This window comes from Pseudorasbora parva, chromosome 17 (genome assembly GCF_024679245.1).
Source record: "Pseudorasbora parva isolate DD20220531a chromosome 17, ASM2467924v1, whole genome shotgun sequence".
NCBI lineage: Eukaryota > Metazoa > Chordata > Actinopteri > Cypriniformes > Gobionidae > Pseudorasbora > Pseudorasbora parva.
The window spans coordinates 24580934-24608735 of NC_090188.1; the positions used below are offsets into that span (position 1 = coordinate 24580934).

General features: G+C 41.1%; 1 protein-coding gene and 1 long non-coding RNA gene across 3 annotated transcripts; both read left to right on the forward strand.

Annotated features, from left to right (window-relative positions):
• The first annotated feature begins 18 nt into the window (after positions 1-18).
• On the forward strand, positions 19-14488 carry LOC137045107 (coiled-coil domain-containing protein 106-like). 2 transcript variants are annotated; one of them, XM_067421596.1, is made up of 6 exons: positions 19-173; positions 246-328; positions 8931-9020; positions 13088-13207; positions 13370-13567; positions 13937-14488. In XM_067421596.1, exons 2-6 carry the CDS (start codon positions 247-249, stop codon positions 14248-14250), a joined length of 804 nt encoding a protein of 267 aa, XP_067277697.1. In that variant the 5' UTR covers positions 19-173; position 246; the 3' UTR covers positions 14251-14488. The 2 variants fall into 2 exon arrangements, with proteins under 2 accessions (XP_067277697.1, XP_067277696.1); XM_067421595.1 differs by lacking the exon at positions 19-173 and having other exon boundaries at positions 195-328.
• Positions 14489-23221: 8733 nt separating this feature from the next.
• LOC137045393 (uncharacterized) lies at positions 23222-24275 on the forward strand. Its single transcript, XR_010898762.1, has 2 exons — positions 23222-23763; positions 23873-24275. It is a non-coding gene; the product is annotated as an uncharacterized lncRNA (long non-coding RNA).
• Positions 24276-27802: the final 3527 nt, after the last annotated feature.

Consider the following 27802-nt stretch of genomic DNA (forward strand, 5'->3'; position numbering starts at 1 on the left):
TTGAAATTTTTGGCGCGACGCTGGTAAATGGCTGCCTAGTGCCTACGTGAAACGTGACATTGACGTAAGTTGGTTTTGATTGGCCTGTTGCATTCTGAACCGTCCGGCGCCAACTTGATCACTATCAGGATCATAGACTGAACAGGATTTAGGAGTATTTCTACAGCATACAGGTAACGTTAGTCTCCCATTTGTATTACCAATTTAAATCCTCTTACTTACCTAACGTTACATCCACACGACAGTATGCCACGAAAGAAAGGGGCTTCTCTGAAGAGGAACTGCCTCCAAGGCAGCGCACCTGATGCCATGGACCTCTTGGACAAAGGTAACAGTTAAGTTAGCTAACTTAACATGTCAGTTCTTCTTATGACCTAATGTTAGCTAGTAACGTTAGTACCACTATGATGATTATTTATTTTACACTTAGTTTGCGGTGTTGAACATTATGATGTCCAATCAGAGACATTTGAATTAGTCATCACGTCATGAGGGTTGCATGCGCTTACTGAATAAATTCTGAATTATCTCTTATTAGCAGGGTTGCCAACTTTTAAGTTTAGGTTGGAGTGAGATTTTTTGAGGGCCGGGGGGGGGGGGGGGGTTACTAGATATAAACTGATTCAGTATCAGTTTATATCTAGTATATATACTGTACATAATAATATGTTTGTTTTGGCACTAGTTTAAACATTTCTTGGGTCAAATTATATGTGCCATTCCTTAATATTCACTTGTGACTGCTTATATAAGTATCATTATTCATTAAAAAGATTAGGATGCAAGTTATTTAAGTTTTGAAATTTCACATTTAAAGAAATCTAGTGTTTGATCATCATATCTAAATATTTATTAGAATGCAAAGACTGCAATATATTTTTGAGCAACTAGATTAGATACATGTATATTTATTAAAGAGCCATAAGGCACCTAATGGCATTACAAATAAACATTAATATTTTTTAGCCACAAAATGACTCTAATTTGCCTCTTTGAATTGGAATTCTCTATTTTAATATTAATTACTACACTAATTGTAATATAAATTTTAGAAGAAATACAAATACTAGAAGAAAAATATTTTAAGTGGACATTTATTGACAATACTTGTTGCAAAAATAGTATTTAGTACCAAAAGATCTCCTCAAAATATTCAATAAATATAATTTAATGAGTATGAGTGTGACCTATTAGTAAGGAATACCTGAGGGCTAAATACAAGAATAACATTAATGTTAACAATGTTGAATCTCTATAACTCTCCATAATAAAACGATCCTGTAAATATGGCTGACTTAATAATCAATAAACACTAACACTATGCTGTACTGTTTACCAAAACTTGCAGCAAACATCTATATGGTGAAACTGTTGTGTATCCGCTTAAGCCATTTAAATTCATTGGCACGGCGCTAGAAGTATTGAGCGCTCATGGGCCACGTGACCAGCGCGCACCGCAGGGAGACGAGAGCATGCAACTCCGCTTTTCAACGACTCTGGCTTTAACATTATGCCACATTAGCGCCAAAACGCTATTTATTGTTTGAATTTCATTAAAACACATTTAAAAAAATTAAAGCTTATAGCTTTGTTTAATATCAAAAGCAGGTTTGGCAATTTGGCGTGAGATTGAGTTGGGCGGAGTGAGAGCGTGAGACAGAGCCTGAAAGCGTGAGTCTCACGCCAGATGCGTGAGAGTTGGCAACCCTGTATTAGCCTATCATAAATAACAAAAAAAGAGAGAAAAGATGCAAGTAACGTCAAGAGATTCATTTTGCGTAACGCTAACTCGGATTAGACTGAAGTCATGGACTGCTTCAGTGTTTTTTGATTGCTTTCTAATATATTCCCAGTTTCAATAACCATTTTGTTTTCATGCTAGTGCTACTAACTTACTAGTACTATATTTCTATGTTGTCTTTATTTCTAATTTAAAAAAAAAACAATAGGCCTAAACAATTTCATTAACGGTTCTTAGCTTTGTTTTGTTTTTTCTGTAGTCAGATATGCTTTTTTCTCCACCAATAAATTAATAATCATCCTTAAAATTTCAAGAGCAATAATCAACCATAATGATTTTGTCTTAATATTGCAGCTTTACCTCTATATTGACTTATATAATATAATGACTGAATAATTTTTTTATAGGCTATTTATCTTATGAAATGTAAATGTGTCACGGTTCATGGATTCCCTGTCTCACTCTTGGGTGCGTGTTGAATGTAGGTGAGGGCGGAGCCTGGGATTGGCTCATCACGCACCTGTGGCTGATCACCTGCACCAGCTGCAACTCATCACCTTCACCCTATTTAGTCTCTCTGTTTCTCTCTTGTCTTTGTCAGAGCGTTGTTGGATGTTTCCCCTTGTGTCTCCGTGTTGGTTGTCGTTTCCCCCTTCCGTGAAACGCTGGATCCCTTCCCGGATTACCTGTACCGACCTCCCGAGTCACAGCTGCTCACAGCCTGCCCGTGTCGCCAACAGAGCCTCTCTTACTGCTCTGTCTTATCCGGACTTCTTCAGTGTTCTGAGTTTTCACCTTTGTGACACTATCCGTCAAATAAACTAATTACTTGCTTTTGAATCCTGCCTCTGTGAATCCGTTACAGAACGCTCTGACCAACCATGGATTCAGCGAGTATCAACGCCCTACTGACCAGCAGCAACGAGAGACTGGACCAGCAGGAGGCGAACTTAACTGCCACAGGACAGGCAGTACACACCTTGGTGGCACGGGTGGCCGAGCTGACCCAACAGATGCAACAACTCGTCGGTCCCACTGTGCCCGACCCACCGCCGATTCCCCACACACCATCTGCATCACGGCAACCGGAACCACGTCTGCCTACCCCCGAGAGTTATGCCGGTGAGAGCAATTATTGCAGAGCCTTCCTTACCAAGTGTTCCTTGTTTTTCGCTCTTCAACCGCAGACTTTCAACACGGGAAGATCCAAGGTGGCATTCGTCCTCACCCTGCTCTCCGGACGAGCCGCACTTTGGGGAACGGCGGTGTGGGAGAACCAACATCCTTGCTGCTCCTCGTTCCAGACGCTGGCGGCAGAGATGAGAAGGGTGTTTGACCGAGCGGTGACCGGAAGAGAAGCGGCACGTCAACTCGCAGAGCTCCGCCAAGGTAACCGCTCGGTCTCGGATTATTCCATCGAGTTCCGCACCCTGGCCGCCGAGTGCAAGTGGAACGAGGAGGCACAGTGGGACATGTTCCTGCATGGGCTGGCTGACCGCATCCAGAAGGAGATATTCGCCATCGACCTTCCGGAGAAGATTGACGGTCTCAATGACCTTGCCTTGAGGGTGGACGCTCGTCTGAGTCGGCTGAGGTCCAGGATGGAGCCTCAGCATGGGAGTGTCGAATGCCCTCAGGCCAGCGCAACGGATGCAGTCAGCTACACCTTCGACCCGGAGCCCATGCAGGTGGGTCGAGCTCGGCTCTCCCGGGAGGAGAAGGCAAGACGGAGATCCCGTGGTCTTTGCCTGTACTGCGGCGGGAACGGACACCTGCTAGACTCCTGCCCGGTAAAAGACCACGCCCGGCGGTAAAAGGAAGGCTACTGTCGGGCGGGATCTCCGTGGAAAAGACCTCATCCTCCACTCTCCTCCCGGTGAGATTGCTGTGGGCAGCTCAGGATTTTTCCAGCCTCGCCCTCCTCGACTCGGGAGCGGAAGGTAACTTCATTGACTCTGCCCTTGCTCACAAACTTAACATACCCACCATTGCACTCAAGAACACCATTTCTGTCAACGCACTCAACGGACAAGTTCTCCCTGACATTTCATTCACCACTGAACCACTTACACTGATCACTTCCGGCAACCACACAGAACGCATTTCATTTTTCATCCTGGACTCCCCTTTGGCTCCCGTTGTCCTCGGTCACCCTTGGCTGGAGTTACACAATCCAAGGGTTGACTGGGGACAAAACTCTGTGTCTGCGTGGAGTGATAGATGTTATGAGTCTTGTTTGGTGTCTGCTTGTTCGTCTGTTTCTCGTTCTGTTTTTCAGAGTGAGACGGTGAATCTGTCTAACGTGCCTCCGGAGTACCTCGACCTGAAGGAAGTGTTCAGTAAGTCCCGAGCTGCTTCTCTCCCTCCGCATCGTCCCTATGACTGTGCTATAGATTTACTCCCAGGTAAGTCTCCGCCTAAGGGCAAACTATACTCTCTTTCTATTCCAGAGAGGGAGGCCATGGAGAAATATATTTCTGATTCTCTAGCCTCCAAATTCATCCGCCCTTCCTCTTCTCCAGCGGGGGCGGGGTTCTTCTTCGTGGGGAAGAAGGATGGTTCTCTGCGACCTTGCATTGATTACCGAGGGCTGAATAACATCACGGTAAAGAATACCTATCCTTTGCCGTTGATGTCTTCAGCTTTCGAGAGGTTACAGGGAGCATCCGTCTTCACGAAGTTGGACTTACGTAACGCTTATCATTTGGTTCGCATCAGGGAGGGGGATGAATGGAAAACCGCATTTAATACCCCCAGGGGGCATTTTGAATACTTGGTCATGCCTTTCGGCCTTTCCAACTCCCCAGCGGTTTTCCAGGCACTCGTCAATGATGTGTTGAGAGACATGGTCGACCAATTCATATATGTCTACCTGGATGACATTTTGATTTTTTCTTCGTCTCTCCAGGAACATGTTCGACACGTCAGACGAGTGCTTCAGAGGTTGCTAGAGAATGGGCTTTTTGTCAAGGCGGAGAAATGCGCTTTTCATGCACAGTCTGTTCCTTTTTTAGGGTACATCGTGTCATCGGAGGGAATGCGCATGGATCCCGACAAGGTTAAGGCTGTGATGGATTGGCCAAGTCCAGATTCCCGTAAGGCCCTACAGAGGTTTCTGGGGTTCGCCAATTTCTATCGGCGTTTTATTCGCAATTTCAGCCAACTAGCCGCACCTCTGACTGCCTTGACCTCTCCCCGAATGACGTTCAGGTGGTCCGATACAGCCGAGGCTGTATTCGCCAAACTGAAAAGCCGCTTTGTTTCGGCTCCCATCTTAGTCGCCCCTGATCCCACACGTCAGTTCGTGGTAGAGGTCGACGCGTCAGAGGTGGGGGTAGGAGCGGTTCTTTCACAGCGCTCTCCCTCAGATGACAAGATGCACCCGTGCGCGTTTTTCTCCCATCGTCTTTCTCCTGCCGAACGCAATTATGACATTGGTAACAGAGAGTTGTTGGCCGTCAAGTTAGCGTTGGAGGAGTGGCGTCATTGGCTTGAAGGGTCGGGGGTACCTTTTATTGTATGGACGGATCATAAGAACCTTGAATATATTAGATCTGCTAAAAGACTCAACTCCAGGCAGGCTCGGTGGGCACTTTTTTTCGGACGTTTTGACTTTGTTCTCTCGTACCGCCCCGGGTCTAAAAACATCAAACCCGACTCTTTATCTCGTATTTTTGATGCTTCCGAACGCCCGGTTACTCCCGAGTGTATTTTGCCAGAGAAGATAGTTATCTCTACACTCACATGGGAGATCGAATCGAAGGTCAAAGTGGCCTTAGAAGGGGTAACGCCCCCGCCCGGCGGCCCACCGAGTTGTTTGTTCGTTCCGGAGGGGTTAAGATCCGAGGTTCTCAAATGGGGTCACTGCTCCAACATTGCCTGTCATCCAGGGGTAAACCGCACTTGCAGTTTAATAAAGCAACGATTTTGGTGGCCACTTATGGCTCGCGACGTTCGCAGTTTTGTTTTGGCTTGCTCGGTCTGTGCGGTTGGTAAGACATCTAACCAACCTCCCCAGGGGTTACTTCAGCCGCTGTCTGTTCCTTCGAGACCCTGGTCCCACATCGCTCTAGATTTTGTTACCGCCCTCCCGCCCTCCCAGGGCAAGACGGTCGTTTTGACCGTCGTGGACCGATTCTCGAAGGCAGCACATTTCATTCCCTTGCCCAAATTACCCTCAGCCAAGGAGACAGCGGTATCTGTAGTAGATCACGTCTTTCGGTTACATGGCCTCCCGATGGACGTGGTCTCCGACAGAGGTTCCCAATTTGTGTCCAAATTTTGGCAGGAGTTTTGTAAATTACTAGGAGCCACGGTTAGTCTGTCTTCGGGTTATCACCCCCAAAGCAACGGTCAGACCGAGAGAGCCAATCAGGATCTGGAGAGAGTGTTGCGATGTTTGGTATCCAAGAATCCTTCATCCTGGAGCCAGCAACTCTCTATGGTTGAGTACGCTCATAACTCGTTACCAGTGTCATCTACGGGCCTTTCGCCATTTGAGTGTAGTGTAGGTTACCAGCCACCTATTTTTCCTAGTCTGGATTCCGAGGTCGCGGTCCCCTCTGTTCACGCCTTTATCCAGAGGTGTCATCGCACATGGACCAGAGCCCGTGAGACTCTGCTCCAGGTGGGAGCGCGCACCAAGGCTAAAGCCGATCGCCACCGGTCTAAGCCTCCCGTTTACGTCGTCGGTCAAAAAGTGTGGCTTTCTACCAAGAACATTCCTCTCCGCTCCGTATCTAATAAACTTGCTCCCAAATTTATCGGCCCGTTCACTGTCACCAAGATCATTAGTCCGGTGACAGTCCGCCTCAAACTCCCTCCGGCGTACAGGAGGATTCATCCCGCCTTCCATGTATCCAAAATCAAACCTGTTTTTCACTCCCACCTTAATCCGCCAGTCCCGGTTCCCCCACCGCCGCGACTCGTAGATGGGGAACCAACTTATTCGGTTAATCGCATTCTGGATTCTAGACGGAGGGGACGCGGTTTCCAGTACTTGGTGGACTGGGAAGGTTACGGTCCGGAGGAGAGAAGTTGGGTTCCTGCTAGGGACATTCTGGATCACTCCCTTATTGATGATTACAATCAACAGGTAAGGTCGGCTGGGAGCGTCAGGGGACGCTCCTAGGGGGAGGGGTACTGTCACGGTTCATGGATTCCCTGTCTCACTCTTGGGTGCGTGTTGAATGTAGGTGAGGGCGGAGCCTGGGATTGGCTCATCACGCACCTGTGGCTGATCACCTGCACCAGCTGCAACTCATCACCTTCACCCTATTTAGTCTCTCTGTTTCTCTCTTGTCTTTGTCAGAGCGTTGTTGGATGTTTCCCCTTGTGTCTCCGTGTTGGTTGTCGTTTCCCCCTTCCGTGAAACGCTGGATCCCTTCCCGGATTACCTGTACCGACCTCCCGAGTCACAGCTGCTCACAGCCTGCCCGTGTCGCCAACAGAGCCTCTCTTACTGCTCTGTCTTATCCGGACTTCTTCAGTGTTCTGAGTTTTCACCTTTGTGACACTATCCGTCAAATAAACTAATTACTTGCTTTTGAATCCTGCCTCTGTGAATCCGTTACAAAATGTACATGAGCATCATTAACCACTATGTGTAAATAAACACAGTAAATATCATGTCAGATGCAGCTTATGTTCCACCTTTGCAGTGTAAAAATTGTTTTCGTTGATGGTGGTAGTAACCGTTTGTAGAATTGTGATTGAATAAAGTAATTTAAGTATTTGAAAAACGCAGATACACAGGTTTTAATAAGGTAAAACTGCCCTCTATACAGTGCTTGTCAAATGTATTACACCTCCGTCACCTGTCAAAATAAAGAGAATGTATTTTCGGATTCTGTCAAAAAATGGTTTAAAAACTAAAAATATTCTTGTAATTTCTTATGCAAATAACTAAGTGAAACAAATATTTTTTAATCACACAAAATAACCAAAAAAATGTAATGATTTGTATGGCCTATCGATGACTTGATAACAGTTTGCATTCTTCCTGGAATTTGTATGTACTTTTCCACAGCCTCTGTTGTTATTGACTTCCAAATAGTTTCAAGTTGTTCCCAAAGACTTGCTTTTCATAAAACATTTTGTGTGGTCTTTGAATCCACTAAATCCCAAATTTGTTTGTAAAATTATTATATTTAAGCTTTAGAAACACTACTGTGTCCTGTTGTAGATTAACTATTACAGAAACTTTAAAAATATATATTTTCGTAATCGCCAACACTGTTAGTTAAGGGCAGATATGGTGCAAACCTTACATCACACACACCCACACAGATATACATAGATTAAAAATTGATTATCATTGACTATAGTTTTGGAACACTGAGCCATTTTAGGCTAAGCCTTTTCACGTTAAAGGGTTAGTTCACCTAAAAATGAAATGTCTGTCATTAACTCCTCACCCTAATGTCGTTCCACACCCGTAAGACCTCCGTTCATCTTCACACACAGTTTAAGATATTTTATATTTAGTCCGAGAGCGTATGCAAGTGTATGCACACTATACTGTCCATGTCCAGAAAGGGAATAAAAACATCATCACAGTAGTCCATATGAGACATCAGTGGGTTAATTAGAGTCTCTTGAAGCATCCAAAATACATTTGGGTCTAAAAATAACAAAAACTATGACTTTTTTAAGCATTCTCTTCTCTACCGTGTTTTACTCCAAAAAGATTCAAACGGTTAATGAATCAGTGAATTGATCAATGTTTCGGGTCGCCAATGTCACATGATTTCAGCAATTTGGCAGTTTGACACGATCCAAATCATTGATCGATTCACTGATTCATTAACCGTTTGAATCTTTTTGGAGGAACACGGTCATATTTTTGATATTTTTGGACCCAAATGTATTTTTGATGCTTCAAGAGAATCTAATTAACCCACTGATGTCACATATGGACTACTTTGATTATGTTTTTATTCCCTTTCTAGACATGGACAGTATAGTGGGCATTGACTGCATATGGGACTAAAATATTCTTAAACTGTGTTTCGATGATGAACGGAGGTCTTACGTGTGTGGAACGACGCTTGGGTGATTCATTAATGAAATTAATTTCATTTTTGGGTGAACTAACCCTTTAAGTATTGATGAATGTCCCTGATGCAACATTGCATCAGTTTGGCTACATTTGTCAGACGATAACATTATCCTTTTATGTTTTTACAAGATGATCCGGCCAAGCAAATAGATGAAGAATACCATGGAAAAGACGATGATAATGACTTATCTATTGTTGAAGTGGCATCTCCAGAAGCAGGTGAGTTTGTATTTACTTAATAGACCCTTTTACTGTTTGTATACAATGATGACGTAGCAACGTATGCGCGCGCATTTTGGCAACAAGCTGTGGCGAGAATCAGCAGCATGTCAAGCTACGTGAGCGGATTAAGCAACACAAACCGATAAAGTTATTTTAAAAAGTTGATTTTATCAAATGTTATTCGGCTACCAGATCTGTGTACTATAGTGGAGTGGATAGAAGATGTTAGCAGATATACAGTGGTCGGATACATACGTATATTTAGTTGAGAAACCGAGCGTGTACACCCGAGACAAGCATATAAATCACTGGATGCTTATGAATACGTTGTCTGTGGGCATGTACAGAATGTCCAATACAATTTTCTACATTTATTCTTATTCTTCACACTGTAACAACTACGACTAATGAGTTTAATGTCTCGGGGAATAATTAACTCAAAAGGGATTTAATATTCAATATTCATGAATTTATGAATATAATTTGCCAGTTGTTCATTACGTATTAAAATTTTCCGATAGGGAAAATTGTTTAATTAAATACAAGTAACCCTTTATGAAATTGCTTGAAATTATCCTACTAAGTTTGTCCTGCAAATTAGTTATAGACTTTTCAAATCAATTCTCAATAAGGGATCACTGCTTTACGAGCGCATGAGAAACATTAACTTTACTGATCAGGATAAGTTCAATATTTCAAATGGTCATACAGTTTACTTTACTAACATAGTAGCATAAGCAGTTAGGTAACGTTCAGATCGCAAGTTTCATTGACTTTGTGTATGTGGCAGAATAACAGATTCAACTCATTAAATGTCTTTTGAAGGTTTAATAAACACAGACTAAAAAAATAACACTACAATTCACACAGAAAGTACATACAAAATATGCATCAAGAGAGTAGAAGTATAGATATTAACGAAAGAATACATAAAAGAGAATAATGAATAGACTGAAATTAGAGAGAGATAAAAGAGAGAGAGAGAGAGACAAAGAGAGTGAGGGAGAGAGAGAGAGACAAAGAGAGTGAGAGAGAGAGACAAAAAGAGTGGGGGGGAGGGTAAGCAACAACTTTCCTTCAGTTCACCAAATACGACCTTCACGGAGTTAATTTATCCCAACGGGAAAATAACACACCCTCTTTACAGCAGTAAGAATAAGAATACTTGCATTCTTTTTGGTTTCGTTTTGGCTTCTCGCTTGTGTGCGCGTGCGTTCCAAATTCAAATGTCCTGCGTGTCCGGCGGTCCTTTCCGAGGTTGGGAGGGAAGCGGCTGTTTGCTTTAGCGAGGCTTCGTGTTCTTGAAGATCGGATTGTAGAAGAGAAGATTTTTGGAAGGGCTGAGGCCTGCTTGGAGGGCCTGCATTGGTGGCATGGCTTAAGTGCCAGCCCCCCCCCCGTGGGTGTTGGCTCCCACAGGGAGAGAGTTGAAGAAGTAAGAGCAAGAGATTTTCGGAGAAGAGAAGAGAGTAAGAGAGAGGGAGGGCATCCGGGGTCCTCCTTTTATGGTCTGGCCGTAGTCCCACCCTCCAGGGTTAGACTTAACCAATGAGAGTGTTGGGATTTCCCGGCGGGAAATTCCTCAGCAGATTTATAGCTCTTTGTTCTGAAAGTTTGACTCAGTGGGTCTCTGAGTCTTCATACTATAATTAATGCAACAAACACACACTGCATTTTCTGAATAAGTGATATACATGGAAGTGTAAGTCGTGAAGTGAGCATTAATTTGATAGGAGACATGACATATATGAGGTTATCTGAACTAGTACTTTGTTAAGACACAGACAAAAAGATGCAAAATACCATACAGAATAAACATTTTACAAGACAGTTATGTGTTTACATATAATGTCCTGGGGTGCATGTTCATTTATAGATGGTTTGTCTATAATTTGAGGCAAAAGCTCTGTGTCTTAAACTCTTTGTGTCTGAAACTTCATGTGGCCAAATTCCTTTCGGCCATAAAACATCTTATCAGATGGTTTCCAGGGAAACGGAGAATCTTTCTCTGTTGTGTTGGGGGAAGGTCTGTTCCAAAGCACAACGCATTCAAAACATATTTGTTGAATGTAACTGGCGATTGTGTGTTTGATTCGCCTGAGTCGCTACAACACAGACATACATACATTTATCCTTTTCCTTACATTTTATGTTGTTATTGATTTGTATAGTTTGTATGTCGACACACTTCTGTTTAAAGTTTAATTTTGTAATGCTATAGTACTTTAATAGCAACCATGTTGCTTGCATACATTTCTCAGATGGTTATTTTGCAATTAAACTATTAATAAAATCATTACAAATGAAATTGTGATTATTGATATGATAATCTGGGGATGGGGGGTACATACACACCAGTGGCAGCCAATGTTGGGAGGTTTATTATAAATAATTAAGTTTCAAGTGCAGTAAATGTTTTACAAATGAATTTTTTTTTATGCGAGCATTTTTATGTCCTCGTTCCAATCAATGCATTTTCGCCTGCAGCCACAGGTACCGCCGGTTCTTCTGAAACGGCCGTGATCCTGTCAGAATCCTATAAAACTTAAGCCCATTGGTGTGGAATAGCGATTAGTGCAACCGAAAACGCAACAGCCAGACATTTTGATGCTGGGAAACCGTTTTGATAAACTTTCGGAGTTGCTCACACGTTAGAACCACTAGGGAACAACACCACTTCCGTTGCCAAAATGCGCGCGCAACTCTTTGATCACGTGGGCTGTAAAAGGGTCTATTGGGAACTAAACAGGGTTGTGTTTCCCAAAAGCATTGTAAGCCTAATTTCATATCATAGAGACCATTGGTGGCAATTGTTATACGATCAACTTAGGCTTACGATGCTTTTGGGAAACGCAGCCCAGGTTGTATGCATTTTAAATTTATGAAACCGCAGCTGGCTGCTAGCTGAGGTCTTGTCCACTTTTTCTGTCAACAATGTATGACATGTAGTTCTCTCAAAGTTAACTCAAATGCATGCCATTTAATTTTTGTCCAGCTTTAACGCAATTAACGCAGCATCTGTTATTTCTGCAGTACATCCTTTAGTTATACGATTGTGCTCTTATCCACGCAAATTGTTTTAACCATTCATGCATGACAAGACAAAAAAGAACATCCTGACACACACACAACACTCAAAAAGACTTGCACGCCAGTATTGCGCTTGAACGAACAATAACACACACATTTATACCAAAATATTTGTTTTGTCGAGGAACAGTCTTAAAGGGTTAGTTCACCCAAAATGTTTAATTATGTAATTAACTCGTCTCCCTAATGTCGTTCCACACCTGTAAGACCTCCGTTCATCTTCAGAACATAGTTTAAGATATTTTATATTTAGTCCGAGAGTGTATGCAAGTGTATGCACACTTTACTGTCCATGTCCAGAAAGGGAATAAAAACATCATCATAGTAGTCCATATGACATAGACAGTATAGTGTGCATACACTTGCATATGCTCTCGGACTAAATAAAAAATCTTAAACTGTGTTCCGAAGATGAACGGAGGTCTTACGGGTGTGGAACAACATTAGGAAGAGTCCTTAAAGACATAAATTTCATTTTTGGGTGAACTAACCCTTTAAATTAAATAAATAATATCTAACGAGTAAAGAGTACAGTAGTGAGAGAATGAAATGCGTGAGATCCTGTCAGCAGTTGCAGGTCTTAGTGGCAGCAGCCTATTTATCTCTGTCAGTAAAGTTAACCGAAGAACAAAGGGAACAGAGAAAATTACTCATTGCTCTTGACTAAAGAAAGCTTGTAGCGTACTAAGATTCATCTATTTTTAATTTATGCAGTGCAGTGTTTTTAAAACCTTATTCAATTCTTGTATATGATAGGAAAGGTACAGGTAAATATGACATTTATTATGTATTTGAAGCCTGACAATTTTTTTAAATTTGGACTTTTTTAGTTTTCATCAAAACATTAGTATAAATTACTAATGATAATGAAGGCCTACGTGATACTGGCCTTCATATATGAAAACTGTGATACCGCTGATTTTCTATTACTTTTTCATAAAAAATATGTTGTTGATATTACTTTGTTTATAAAGGAGGACATGAGGAGTCTTCCTCCTTGGAGGACAAAGACAAGCTGATTGTCATGGCCCAGGCAATAAAGGCACTTGAAGAGGAACGAGATTTTCTCCGTCAAACTGTCCTAAAACTCTCAAGTAAGAAAGATATCTGTTTTGCTCTATTGACTGTTTTATTAAATAATTTAGTAATCACTGAATGGGATTTTTTTTTTACTTCCACATCAATCATGAAATGCTGAATACTTTTCTAAGCTTGTTTGACTTTTTGTCTCACTAAATGTGTTATTGTGTTCTTAGACAGAGGGGCAACCAAGAAAGTGAAGAAACTCTTGGACTCCAGCACTGAATGCAGCACCAGTGGCACTGATGAGGAGTCCCTGAGTTCTTGCTCCTCTTCAGAGTCATCTGGTAGCAACATTCCTCGGAAGAAGAAAAGAGGTCATAAAAAGAAGACCAAGAGAGCTACCAGGTCAAATACGAAGCACAGCTCACGTGGTAAGCGCATGTTCTGTTTTCGGATCTCATCTTTCTATCTTTCATGTGTATTTACTCCATATAACACATTGCACTTATTAGTTATCAATCTCTCTGACTATAATTGGTACTGATATCGTCCCTGAAAAAATCAGTTGACCCCTAGTATGGATGTATTTCCAATATTGTTAGAACAGTAACATATTTAGAAAATGTCTGAGAAATGCGAACATGATTTGTATGATAGGAAACTAATTGTAAAAAATGCTAGCAGTTCAAGAACACCAAGATTTTTTCATATGTTTGTGTGGTGTGTGTTTTAATTGGAAATTGATCAGTTTGATGCAAGTCTTGTTTTTTCTGGTTTTAATTTTGTTATTCTTTCTACAGCAACAACCCCAGAAGATGTACTGAAGCGGTACAATAAAGTTCTTCACGCCTTCAAGAAAGAAGGGAGTATCAGTAAGGCATGCACCAAAGTCGGGGTTGACCGAAATACACTGGCATTAACAGCTGTTGTGGCTGAAATACAGCTTGTTAATCCAGAGTTTTTCCGAAGCATCGCAAAATTCAGAGTAAAGGAGGAGAAACTCTGCGACTTTGCAAAGAGGTGCCTGGAGTCACTGACAGCAGACCTAAGGTCTGACATAGAAAAATCCAAAAAAGAGCGTAAACTGCTGCCAATAAAATATAAATTGAGATAGAAAAACAAAACCGCCAATCCACTTATTTAATCTCGTTTAGATATTATTGTTAAGGTACATTTTGTAATTCATGCCAGTGCACTGTGCCATACTGCGATATTCCTTAAACCATGATCAAAATTGTCAAATTAACCTCAGTAACCATTTCAGAACAATAATTAATATCAAGAATTATACACTGCTTCAGAATCTGTTAAACCCTGAGTTTAATGCTTGTTAATAAACATTGTTTATCTTTATTAAATGTTCCCCCCTCTTTTTTGCAGTCCTCTATACTTGATTTACCGAGAAGTAATCAATGTTTAATACTTAGACATTTTACCCATGAAATTGTTAAATTACTTTTAAGTAAGGGGGAAGTTCCTATGAAATTATCATGTAACAACAATGATGGTACACAACATTGACCCCTAACAATTACACTTTATTTTAAGTGGACAGTTCCTCAGGAGTTACCATGTAAGTACACTGTAAATACAGTGTTTCACAGAGGTTTGGGTTTTGCATATTATACAGTAATTATGAACGTTTTACACTTTATATTAAGTGGACAGATCCTCAGGAGTTACCATGTAAGTACACTGTTAATACAGTGTTTCACAGAGGTTTGGGTTTTGCATATTATACAGTAATTATGAACGTTTTACACTTTATATTAAGTGGACAGATCCTAAGGTGTTACCATGTAAGTACACTGTAAATACAGTGTTTCACTGAGGTTTGGGTTTTGCATATTACACAGTAATTATGAATGTTTTACACTTTATATTAAGTGGACAGTTCCTCAGGTGTTACCATGTAAGTACACTGTAAATACAGTGTTTAACAGGTTTGGGTTTTGCATATTACACAGTAATTATGAATGTTTTACACTTTATATTAAGTGGACAGTTCCTCAGGTGTTACCATGTAAGTACACTGTTAATACAGTGTTTAACAGGTTTGGGTTTTGCATATTACACAGTAATTATGAACGTTTTACACTTTATATTAAGTGGACAGATCCTAAGGTGTTACCATGTAAGTACACTGTTAATACAGTGTTTAACAGGTTTGGGTTTTGCATATTACACAGTTATTATGAACGTTTTACACTTTATATTAAGTGGACAGTTCCTCAGGAGTTACCATGTAAGTACACTGTTAATACAGTGTTTAACAGGTTTGGGTTTTGCATATTACACAGTAATTATGAATGTTTTACACTTTATATTAAGTGGACAGTTCCTCAGGAGTTACCATGTAAGTACACTGTTAATACAGTGTTTAACAGGTTTGGGTTTTGCATATTACACAGTAATTATGAACGTTTTACACTTTATATTAAGTGGACAGATCCTAAGGTGTTACCATTTAAGTACACTGTAAATAGAGTGTTTTAAATAATAAGGTAAGACTGACCTTTGTAGACTTTATATTGTTTACCGTTGCTGAGGAGTTACCATGTAAGTACACTGTAATTCAACATTAGTCCTGCCAGTCATAAATACATGGTATAAATATAGGAATCATCCTGGTTTACATATAGGTTCATTGTATTCCAAACTGGTAACTGCAGTATTGAATTTCATTTGGAATTGGAACAACTTGATTAAATACATATTGTTGTTACAACATGTAGTTACATAATTCCTGTTACATGTGTACTTACTGAAGTAAAAAAAGTGTTGTTACCAGTGTACTGTTACACATTTGTACTTACGCATACCATTCCGTGAGTTGTTACATATGTGTAAGTACACAAATATTACACCTGTAGATACTATGTACCAGTGTGTACTTACACTGTAGTTACATACTATGTACACATGTAGTTACCATGTAAGTGCACAGGTATTAGGGCCACTTAATATAAAGTGGGACCACAAACTGTTAGTATACTATTACATTGGAACCTTGATATAACCATTTATAAATTTGTAATCCCACAGTCTACAAAATTTAGTCTGATGGTCTGATTTCTGAATGGTCCTGAATGGTGGCCTGATGGCCACCATTTCTACACCTTATGGGTGAGAAGTTACAGTTATGTGAAAATGGCCCTGCTGACCACAACTAAAACTCTCTGTACTTCAGCAACTGACATGTTTCAGTCTAGTTCTCAGTCTGTAAGGCAGTGCATAAAGCAGCACTCTCTCAGATAGTCAGAGAAGAGCGCACGAGAGGGGAGGGGACAGATAAAACTGGCTGCTTACACATCTTGGTGTTTTTTGCATTTGTAAAAACAACCTCAAGCCCTTTATTCAGACTACATCTTAATTCCAGTAATTTCAGCCAATTTATTACGTTTGGCAATCATAATTATACGGGTTAAAGACACCCCACCCATTTTACAAATTCATTAATAAGCACTCTTTGTTTGTAGCCAGTCAAGTTGCTGTTTAACTTTTCGATCAGAATTAAAACCTTGCTGCCATTTTTTTTTATAAATATGTTCTGCAAATTTCTTTTAAGTGAGGGCTTCAGAGCAAAGCTAGTTACAGCATTTGTCCTCTTTCATTTCAATATATTATCAAGACTGATCAAGTTACTGATCATGTCACTCAATTTGTCAGCCATATTTTAGTCAAAGTTCATACTCACTGAAACAGCAAGAGATTGAGGCGGCGATCTTTAACCATCACAGCTGTGGCTTCTGCGTGATGAAACTGCAAAGGACACTTGTACGAAACCGTCACACATACTGGTTCATGCCAATTTGGGTAACAATTTTTTATTTTCTCGGGATCGTTCCAGATGCATTCCTGGCAAACAACTCCTGAAACTATTTTTATTTTAATTAACTAATAACTTATATTTTATTCCCTGACTGCCTAATTCACTAATTTCTAAACTCTAAGTTTGGGGATTCCATTATCTGAAATGGAAGAGACAACGCAGGTTTGCGATGCCTACTGGATTCACACATCGTTCCAGGGACGTACTCCTGTAGGAGAAGTGACTGCACTAAATGCCCACTGGGGCCCCCTTTCTCGAGAATGCTTCAATGCACTGTCTGCTACCGTGAACCGTAACCGTCCTACTACCTTATCTGTTGGTTTGCCAGGTGCGTCACCAAGGAATGATTGCTCACGTGTCCTCCACCAAAACTGTTAGGGGTTAACAGCTTATGACCCAGGACTAGTAGTGAAGAAATTAAGAAATGAAGACCAAGAATAAGGATTAAGGTTTTGATTATGAAGTTAATTCAGATATAAATATATGCAGGTGGTGGATTTCAGAATAGCCCTTTCACAAGGAAGGTAACTTCATGGACTCATCTCTTGCTCATTCACTTGGGTTACCTATCACTTCACTCAAGGACACCATATCTGTCAGTGCACTCAACGGTCAAGAACTCCCTGTCATCACTCACATCACAAGACCAGGGGCACTTGTCACTTCTGGCAATCATACAGAACAGATTTCGTTCTGACTCCTGGACTCACCCCTGGCTCCTGTGGTCCTCGGTCATCCCTGACTGAGTCTTGTCTTGTTTCTGCTTGTTTGTCTGTGTGTCATCCGATTTTTTTAGAGTGAGGCAGTAAATTTGTCTAACGTGCCCTCGGAGTACCTCGACCTGAAGGAAGTGTTCAGTAAGTCCCGTGCTTTGGGGGGTAAGAAGGATGGCACTCTGCACCTTTCTTTGACTACCGAGGGCTGAACAACTTCACGATTAAGAATACTTATCCTTTGCCATTGATCTCTCCAGCTTTCGAGAGGTTGCAGGGAGCATCAATCTTCACAAAATTGGATTTGCGTAATGCTTATAATTTGGTTCGCATCAGGAAGGAGGATGAATGGAAAACCGCTTTTAACACCCCCAGGGGCCATTTTGAATATTTGGTCATGCCTTTCGGGCTGTCCAACTCCGCAGCGGTTTTCCAGGCCCTCATCAATGACGTTTTGAGACATGGTTGATCAGTTCATATATATGTTTACCTGGATGACATATAGATTTTTTTCTTCGTCTCTACAGGAACACTTTCAACACATCAGTCGAGTGCTTCAAAGGTTGCTAGAGAATGGGCTTTTTGTCAAGGCGGAGAAATGCACGTTTCATGCACAGTCTGTTCCTTTCTGAGGATATATTGTCTCATCTGAGGGAGTGGTTATGGATCCCGAGAAGGTTAAGGCTGTGGTAGATTGGCTAAGTCCAGATTCCCGTAAGGCCCTACAGAGGTTTCTGGGGTTTGCCAACTTCTACCAGTGTTTTATTCGCAACTTCAACCAACTAGCCGCACCTCTGACTGCCTTGACTTCCCCCAGTATGAAGTTCAGGTGGTCCGATACAGCTGAGGCTGTATTCATCAACCTCAAGAGTAGCTTCGCTTCAGCTCCTATTCTTGTGGCCCCTGATCCCTCACGTCAGTTCATGGTGGAGGTCGACACATCAGAGGTGGGGGTAGGTGTGCTTCTGTCCCAATGCTCTTCGTCATCCAATAAGATGCATCCATGCGCGTTTTTGTCTCATCGTCTGTCGCCTGCCAAACGTAATTATGATATTGGTAACAGAGAGTTGATGGCCTTTAAGTTGGCGTTGGAGGAGTGGCGACATTGGTTAGAAAGGTCGGGGGTACCTTTCATAGTGTGGACCAATCATAAGAACCTCGAATATATTAGATCTGCTAAAAGACTCAACTCCAGGCAGGCTCGGTGGGAAAAAAAATTCGACGTTTTGACTTTTCTCTCTCGTACCACCCCGGGTCCAGATAACCTGATTCGTTATCTCGCATTTTTGATCCTTCCAAATGCCCGGTCACTCCTGAGTGCAGTTTTCCAGAGAAAGTAGTTATCTCCTCACATAGGAGCTCGAGTCGAAGGTCAAGATGGCCTTAGAAGGGGTAACGCCTCCGCCCGGCAGTCCATCGAGTTGATTATTCATGCTGGAGAAGTTAAGGTTGGAAGTCATCAAATGGGGTCACTTGTTCCAACATCGCTTGTCATCCAGGAGTAAGCCGTACCAACAGTTTAATAAAGCAACAATTCTGGTGGCCATGTATGGCTTGCGACATTCGCAGTTTTGTTTGGTGTGCGTTGTTGGCAAGACGTCTAACTGACCTTGTGATGGGTTACTTCATCCGTTAGCTATCCTTTCGAGACCCTGGTCTCACTTAGTGCTAGATTTTGTTACCGCCCTTCCTCCCTCTAATGGCATGATGGTGCTTTTGACCATAGTGGACCGGTTCTCTAAGGCAGCACATTTTATTCCCTTGCCCAAATTACCTTCAGCCAAGCAGACAGTGGTGGCTGTTGTCAAACATGTCTTTCGGTTAAATGGCCTCCCGATGGATGTTGTCTCCGACAGGGGTTCCCAATTTGTGTCCAAATTCTGCCAAGAGTTTTGTAAATTACTAGGTGCAACGGTCAGTCGGTCTTCAGGTTACCATCCTCAGAGCAGTGGTCAGACCGAAAGAGCCAACCAAGATCTGGAAAGAATGTTGCGATGTTTGGTTTTCAAGAATCCTTCGTTCTGGAGCCAACAGCTTTCTATGGTTGAGTACACACAATGCATTAACAGTGTCATCCACAGGCCTTTTGCTGTTTGAGTGTAGTCTACCAGCCACCAATTTTTCCGAGTCTGGACTCTGAAGTCACTGTCCCCTCCACTCAAGCATTCATCCAGAGGTGCCACCGCACATGGACTAGAGCCGTGAGACTCTGCTCCAGGTGGGGGTGTGCACTAAGGTTAAGGCTGATCGCCACCGGTCGAGGCCTCCCTTATACGTTGTGGGTCAAAAGGTGTGGTTTTCTACCAAGAACATTCCTCTCCACTCCATTTGTAATAAACTACCTCCTAAATTTATTGGCCTGTTCACTGTCACAAAGATCAATTATCTAGTGACAGTCTGCCTCAAACTTCCTCCAGCCTACAGGAGAATTCACCCCACCTTCCACGTTTCCATAGTAAAAGCTCTTTTTCGGTTCTCCTCTTAACCCGCTGGTTCTGGTTCCCCCACCACCGTGACTCGTAGAGGGGGAACCTGTTTATTCTGTAAATTGTATTCTGGATTTAAGACGGGGGGGGTGGGGGGGGGTTGGGGGTGCGAGGTTCAGTACTTGGTGGACTGGGAAGGTTACCATCCAGAGGAGCACTCCCTTATTGATGATTACAATCAACAGGTAGGTCCTCCTGGGAGTGTCAGGAGACGCTCCTAGGGGGAGGGGTACTGTCACGGTTCATGAATTTGCCGCCTCATTCTTGTGTGTGTGTATGCTGCTGCAGCAGCTGATTACTCTCCAGCTACGGATCATCACCGCTCTCTATTTAGTCTCTCTGGGTGCGTCTCAATCAGCTCCCTGGTTCAGTAGTCAGGGCACTGATCAGAACATAAGTCAATGGGCTGACTCCCTGATAAGTGCCCTGACTACTGAACTAGGGAGCCGATTGAGCCTCTGTTTCTACCTTGTCTTTGTCAGATCATTGTTTGGAGTTCCCCGAGTACCTGCCTGTTCCTGTTTGTCTCCTGCTGTGTTCTTATCCTATGTGTTGATCTTCCTCATCATCATCTCTCACGCCAGAGGTTTGGGCTGGCCTCAGGTTCCCTGTGGCTACCAAGTGTATTCGCTCTTGACTCTCTGATTTCGTTCCGTAACATCTCTGCTGTAACTTTCATTAAATGAAAGTTTCATTTTCATTTATACTGTCACACATACTATTTATCTAATCGTTTAAATGTTTTTTCATTCATAAAAATAGACAGATGTTTTTTAGGGTCCCCCATAAAGGCTCATCATATTTGGGGGTCCTTGGCATCATAAAGTTAAAAAAAAAACCTGTTCTAATGGATCCGGGACAAATTAAACAATCAAATTCCACTTCAGATATTTTTCCCCAAAGTCTCTTTGTCATTGTAGGCTACGGTGGCCAGGAAGTGCAAAACAACATTACAGCGTGTGAAACACTTTTACAAAGCTCGAGACAAATTTACATTTTGGAAAACATTTTTACCTCTCATAAAACGAAATTACATGGGCAAAACACTTTTACCAAGGACGAAACAAATTTACATTTAAGAAAACAAATTAACAAGACGCAAAACACTTTTACCAGTCCCGAAACAAATTTACAATGACAGATTCTGACGGAAAGGGAACGTGCCACACACCGGAAGTGACGGTGAAAGGTGTTGTTGTTGTTGGTGAGCGCGGTAAATTCGTTTCGTGGTTGTGGAGTAACGTTAAATGCATGGCGTAAATAAAGTTTATGGTGACCCGAACATGGACTCCGGACGAGGGATGTTTTGCCCTTTTTGTGGCAAACACATGAACAGCTTAACGCGGTTCTGCTTTACGTGTGGTCGGTGTTTGGAGTTTTTAAAGGACGCGGAAAAGACGGAAACACCAAACATACTGCATCAATGTGTGCAATATTTTAATGAGGGCCACTCGTACTCTGTAATCGTGGACATGATGTCAAGTCTACACGGTGTAAACATAAGCTTGAGGACTCTTAAAAGTAAACTGACACTGCATGAAAAGTGGGATTTTCGTCAGTAAGCGGCACTGTAGATTGTCGTGGAAGATCAGGTTTACGACTGTACACGGCAGTTTGCAGGCGACACCGAAAACTGCCGTGAATTGTCAGAAATTGACGTGGGCCTTGCTTGGCAGTTGTCCCCCCCAAGACCCCCCTTCCCTTAACTCCAGGGGAGGCTTTAACATGTAAATGAACATGCTGTGAGCTATACAAATGCAAATCAGGGTAGCAGGAGTTTTAACCCATGTGACATTTTTCTAAAAGGTATTAACTTCCTTCTAAGAAAATCTCTTAGATAGATCAGGCTCAGTATAGCCTAATTGTAAAATCTTAAACTTAAGCTTGAATTTATATATTTGATGAAAGTATTCTAGATTATTTATTGTGTGTCATTTGCAATCAGTCCCCGTGAATTCAGTGCGACTCGCAATTTTGACCAATCACCGCAACTTTTACCAATCATTGCGGTCTCCTGCTAATAAGCGGCGTCATACATCAGCAAACTTTATATATCATATATCATTGCCTGTCAAAATGAACGTGTTAACGCAAATTAATTTTAACGGCACTACATATATATATATATATATATATATATATATATATATATATATATATATATATATATATACATATACATATATATATACATATATACATACAGGGGTTGACATTAACTTTTTTGCTCACCGGCCACCGTGGCTAGTGGTTTTCCAAAGTTACTAGCCACTCAGCATTTTCACTGGTCACAATTTTGCTGTTTGGAAATTACATTGTATATGTTTAAAGTTGACTTTGGCATATATAAATTACTTGATTTTGAATCATTTTACTTTATTTAGAAGATTTAAAACCCTTTCAAACTTTCAAATGCAGAATGACCCCCCAAATCTTGTATATCAGCTGGGATGTGCAGGTGGGCAAGGGGTGGGCAATATAATAGATTATAATAGGCTAATATGAGAAAGGTAATATGACAGGCTATGAGTTATTTTAGTTAGGATATATATATATATATATATATATATATATATATATATATATATATATATATATATATATATATATATATATATATATGTGTGTGTGTGTGTATATATATATATATATATATATATATATATATATATATATATATAATTTAAAAAATACCCTAAGCAAATTACAAAAACAATAGTTGTTAAAAATAAAATAAAAATTCCGATACTAATACGACACAATGTAATTTATTGAATGTAATTGTCATTGGATACGACTTTCATCGAAAAGAATGTAACAAAATGTGGGCGTGGTCTGTGTTGTGAAATGAAACCACATTAAAAATTCCCTTAAACTGCGTTTGAAACATACAGCAAAGCAGCGACAGAGGAAAACACAGAGCCTGATATTATGCAAACATTTACCAATAATGTGGAAAGCGTTTTAAATCTGTTCAGTGGAAAATCCGCTGTGACGAATCTGTCCTCGTCTAACATCTGCTGTAAATCCAGGTAAAACTAGCTGCGTGCACGCGCCGTCGCGCCCGTCCCCAGATAACATGATCCCCAGTTGATCCGTAACACCGGCGGGAAGAAACAGCTGAATGCAATCTCGTCAGCTTGCTCAGTTTGCTGCCGATTTTAACGAGCAGTTAACTTTAGTAATCTCCAGGTTGCTGTCCATAGATGATAGGTTGCTTGCTTTGGAGTCGAAAAACTGTGTGGAAGATACTAAGAAGAGAAGACGAGTGCCTAAGAGAAGACCAGTCCTAAGATTGCGGTAAGACTGTTATCTAAGCTAAAGTAACCTAAAGCAAAGCTTTTTAAGTAGCACAAGCTGAAATTAGCCTTGTAAAAGAACAAATGTAAGTTGCTTTATAAAAGTGTTTTCTTTTTCTGGTCATTTTACAGGAAGCAGTACGCCGTCTTCACAACTTCGTCATAACACTCATTTAATTGTTTTCCAGCTGCATGTAAGACAAAGAGACAGTACGCAGGAGGTACAAACATTCAGTTCTTGCATCGCGCGCAGAAGCTGTGAAGAGATCAGCTCGGAGTCGATTGAGAAGAAAGAGGGTAAGATTTATTAGATTAGATCCGTTTTTGGTCAGTGTGACTATTTTTCAGGTGCATTTTACGCAGTACATCGTGCGATACTGATTGTCTTTATTGTTTGTTTTTACAGCTGCTACAAGCAAGAAAGAGTGTGTTAGCTGAGGATGAGGTGGGCCTTTGGAAGTGCGCTACCATAGACCTGATGTCTGATGAGGTAGACGGCATCGTTCGCGCGGTGTCTGGATGGACTGTTTGACCAGCCAGGAGCTCGCCGAGCTCTGTGCCACGCTGCAATCGAGATTAGAGGCGATTCCAAAGAACGGCAACGCACGACAGACGTCTGAAAAATGGACTGAAATCAGACAGAATGGCGCTAGTTACCTACAGCTCTGAAGCGGAAAACAGAGACTTCATGGTGCTGTAGGATTTTGGGCTTCTCGTGAGCTTCCTATTGTTGTGTGGGCAGATCTCAAACGTTTTGCATTTGGTTGTGTGTTTGTGTTTGTTCTAATAAAGCTCTTTCTGTGAATAAACTGCATGTCCCTGGCATATTTTCTTTCCTCAATAAATGAATGTCCTTGATGGTTATAATAGCGTAGTCCATAGGATAACAATGACATGAATATAAAACATAGCATATCATATGAATATATACAATTAAAAAATAATATGCAAATCATAATTTTATATATATATATGGGTGTAAAATTATTATAATTTGGGGGTTTAAATGTATTAATTTATTACCCAGGTTGACCAATAGTAACAGATCTGCCAACCAATCACGAGTGATATTTCTTGTTTCAATGTAGTAGTTTCAACCAATACTGAGTGAGGAAATTCAAGCCATTCCGGCAAGGCGCCGCCCAGAGCTGCTATTCATATGCTAATTAGAGCCATTAGCGCCGGCGCCAGCATGCCTCCGCAAGCTCCACATACGTCATGGTTCGTTTCCGTCAATATGTGGCACAGACGAACGCGACGTTCACAGGCTGTAAACTGACGTTAATTGTCGAAAATCAGGGAGATTTCCGGCCGTTTACGGGGACGAAAATCCCACTTTTCATGCAGTGTGAACGAATCCGGGTTGTACCGCAGAAAGAATTATTCCTCTCCAAACTCTGTGAGTAACGCAATCAGATTGGAACTTCGTGGACCTGGACAACTTTTTGGCTACCGCACGATGTGGCAGGTACTTAAACAAAAGTACAATTTTCGAGTGAAGAGAGATGATGTGATGAATTTGCTCCGGGAGCTTAATCCTCGAGGGTGTGAGAGTAGAACCCGCAGAAGGTTTACTAGAAGAACCTACCACTCAATGGGACCTAACTATATGTGGCACGCAGATGGTTATGATAAGCTTAAGCCATTCGGTTTGGCCATATCGGGATGCATAGATGGATTTTCACGTAAAGTACTGTGGCTTGAATGTGGACCAACAAATATTAACCCAACAGTGATTGCTCACAATTTCATGTCATGTGTGCGAAACCTCTGTGTCATCCCCATGAGACTGAGGACTGATTGCGGCACTGAGAACGGCATAATGGCTGCAATTCAATGTACCTTACGCCACCATCACAGTGACTACTACTCTGGAGCGTCCAGCCACATGTACGGCTCATCTGTAAATAACCAGCGCATTGAGTCCTGGTGGTCTATATTTAGAAAGGGAAGGTGAGTGGTCTTCATAAAGGGTCATTGCATCTTTTGGTCATTCGATTTTCTTCTCAGGAAAAAGTATTTAAAAACAAAAATTGAGCACATTAAAGATCAATACAAAATGTAAAAAAATATATAACCCGTCAGGAAAAGTAGTTGGTCTTGACAAGAAAATCGAATTACCAAAAGATGCAGACCATACATTTCATTACAACTAACCTTTGATTTTATTATTCAAGCGTATAAACAAGTACAACTACAATTTGTATAAATTTCTATAGGTCTCAGTTCTGGATGGAGTTATTTGCGGACCTTAGAGAAGCCGGATATTTTAACGGGAGTCATGAGCATCACTGCCTATTGAGATATTGCTTTGGTGATGTTATTCAGAAGGACTTGGATGAGTGTGTGAGACTGTGGAACAGTCACAGGATTCGCCCTTCCAGAACAGCAGCATGTCCAGGAGGAGTGCCCAATGAACTCTACTACTTACCACACAGGTGATACTTTAATCTGTTTATCAGCAAGCATGTATTATTCTAATGTCTTAGCTTAAATGGAAATAAAAGCATTCTATTGATGTTTTCTATTTAACATAGGTTTGGCTCCAGAGATTGCGGATTTGAAATTCAACATGCTGAATTGGATGCACTTCCTGAGGCTAGCCTGTCAATGACTCCTTGTGGGGACCCAAACATGCAGGAGTACTTGGACTTTTCCATGGAACACAATCAGTTACAGAAGCCGGAGAACTGGGAGTCTGCATCAGAACTGTACATGAAACTAAAAGAAATTGCTCAGCTATGAAATTATCAAAAGGGAGTTTTTTTGTAGTGGTGGAATACTGCTGTCTGTCTGAACACAATGTTTATGAATCTGTCACCCACGGCTTAATTGTTTTTAAGTGTGAACTAAATAAATCAAAAATGGTAATAAGTGTTTAGTACATTTTTGTAGTATAGAAATCAAGAACAAATCAAAAATAGTTCTGCTAATAAAAAGTAATGCTAGTATAGAAAACAACTTCATGAACTACTTGTTTCTTTATCTAAAACAGTGATTCACAAAGGTATCCCAGTTTGAGAGTCACAGATCTAAAACATTTTCAAAATGTTAACTGTAAGGAAAAAAAAAAAACATTCTCACATACTATTATATTATAAAAAACTATTTTGGCAACTGCACTTTAAAGTGAACCTTTAACACCAATGTTTCTAGACTCTTAAAGGGTTAGTTGACCCAAAAATGTGAATTGTGCCATTAATTCCTCTCCCTCATGTTGTTGGACAGCCGTCAGACCTCCATTCATCTTCAGACACAGATGAAGATATTAGTGTTGAAATCCGATGGCTCAGAAAGGCCTTAATTGACACCAATGTCATTTCCTCTCTCAAGACCCATAAAGGCACTAAAGACGTCATTACAAAGCTCACTTCAGTGGCTCTACAATCATTTTATAAAGAGACGAGAATAGCTTTAGTGCGCAAAAAAAAAAAAAACTAACTTATAGTGATGGGTTGATTTCAAAACTAACCTTCAAACCGTTATGAATCAGTGTATCGATTCATGATTCGTATCACCTAAGTCATGTGATTTCAGCAGTTTGACATGCGATCAAAATCATGAATCGATACGCTTATTCATAACAGTTCAAAGCTTTGTTTTGAAATCGGCCCATCACTCTATATGTCATTATTTCGTTTTTTGCACACAAACAAGTGTTGTTGCTTCATAAAATGATTGTAGAGCCGCTGTAGTGAGATGGGCTTTGTAACGACGTCTTTAGTGCCTTTATGGGTCTTAAGAGAGGAAATGACATTGGTGTCAATGAAGGCCTTTCTGAGCCATCGGATTTCAACACTAATATCTTCATCTGTTCCGAAGATAACGGATGGTCTTACAGGTGTCGAACAACATGCGGGTGAGGAATTAATGACAATTTTAATTTTTTGGTGCACTAAGTCTTTAACACTAGGAATCATATATCATTTAGCTTAAAAACAGCCAAATCCTGGACTATTTTGAATTCCAAAGTCCATTTGTGACTTAAACAAAGTGTATGAGTCTAGGAGTGGTAATTTCAAGGAGTTTGTACATGTGTTTGCCATTGGGAAGGCAGAGTCATCCAGGAACTCTAATTGTGGCAGTGGTTCCAAGCCAGATGGGGGAAGTGAAGAAAGTCCTGTAGGAAACATCAAGACATCTGCCACAGACACAGCAGCCTGGCCTTCTACAAAGAAAAAACATTCAGATACATAATTAGGGGTTCAAGCTTGAAGAGCTGAAACACAATGGTTATTGTACTGTTTTTTTATTATTATACATTTTACGACTCTAATCATGTGTTGCATATCATTTGATAGAACTCCTCATACTGAACAACTTTGCCTCAAGAACT

What these genes read in the sequence shown, in the direction of transcription:
- LOC137045107 (XM_067421596.1), top strand. Translation starts at nt 247, where the DNA reads ATGCCACGAAAGAAAGGGGCTTCTCTGAAGAGGAACTGCCTCCAAGGC. An exon ending in AGTGGCATCTCCAGAAGCAG is followed by an intron (nt 9,021 to 13,087) that starts GTGAGTTTGTAT and finishes TTGTTTATAAAG; the next exon opens with GAGGACATGAGGAGTCTTCC. An exon ending in TACGAAGCACAGCTCACGTG is followed by an intron (nt 13,568 to 13,936) that starts GTAAGCGCATGT and finishes TTCTTTCTACAG; the next exon opens with CAACAACCCCAGAAGATGTA.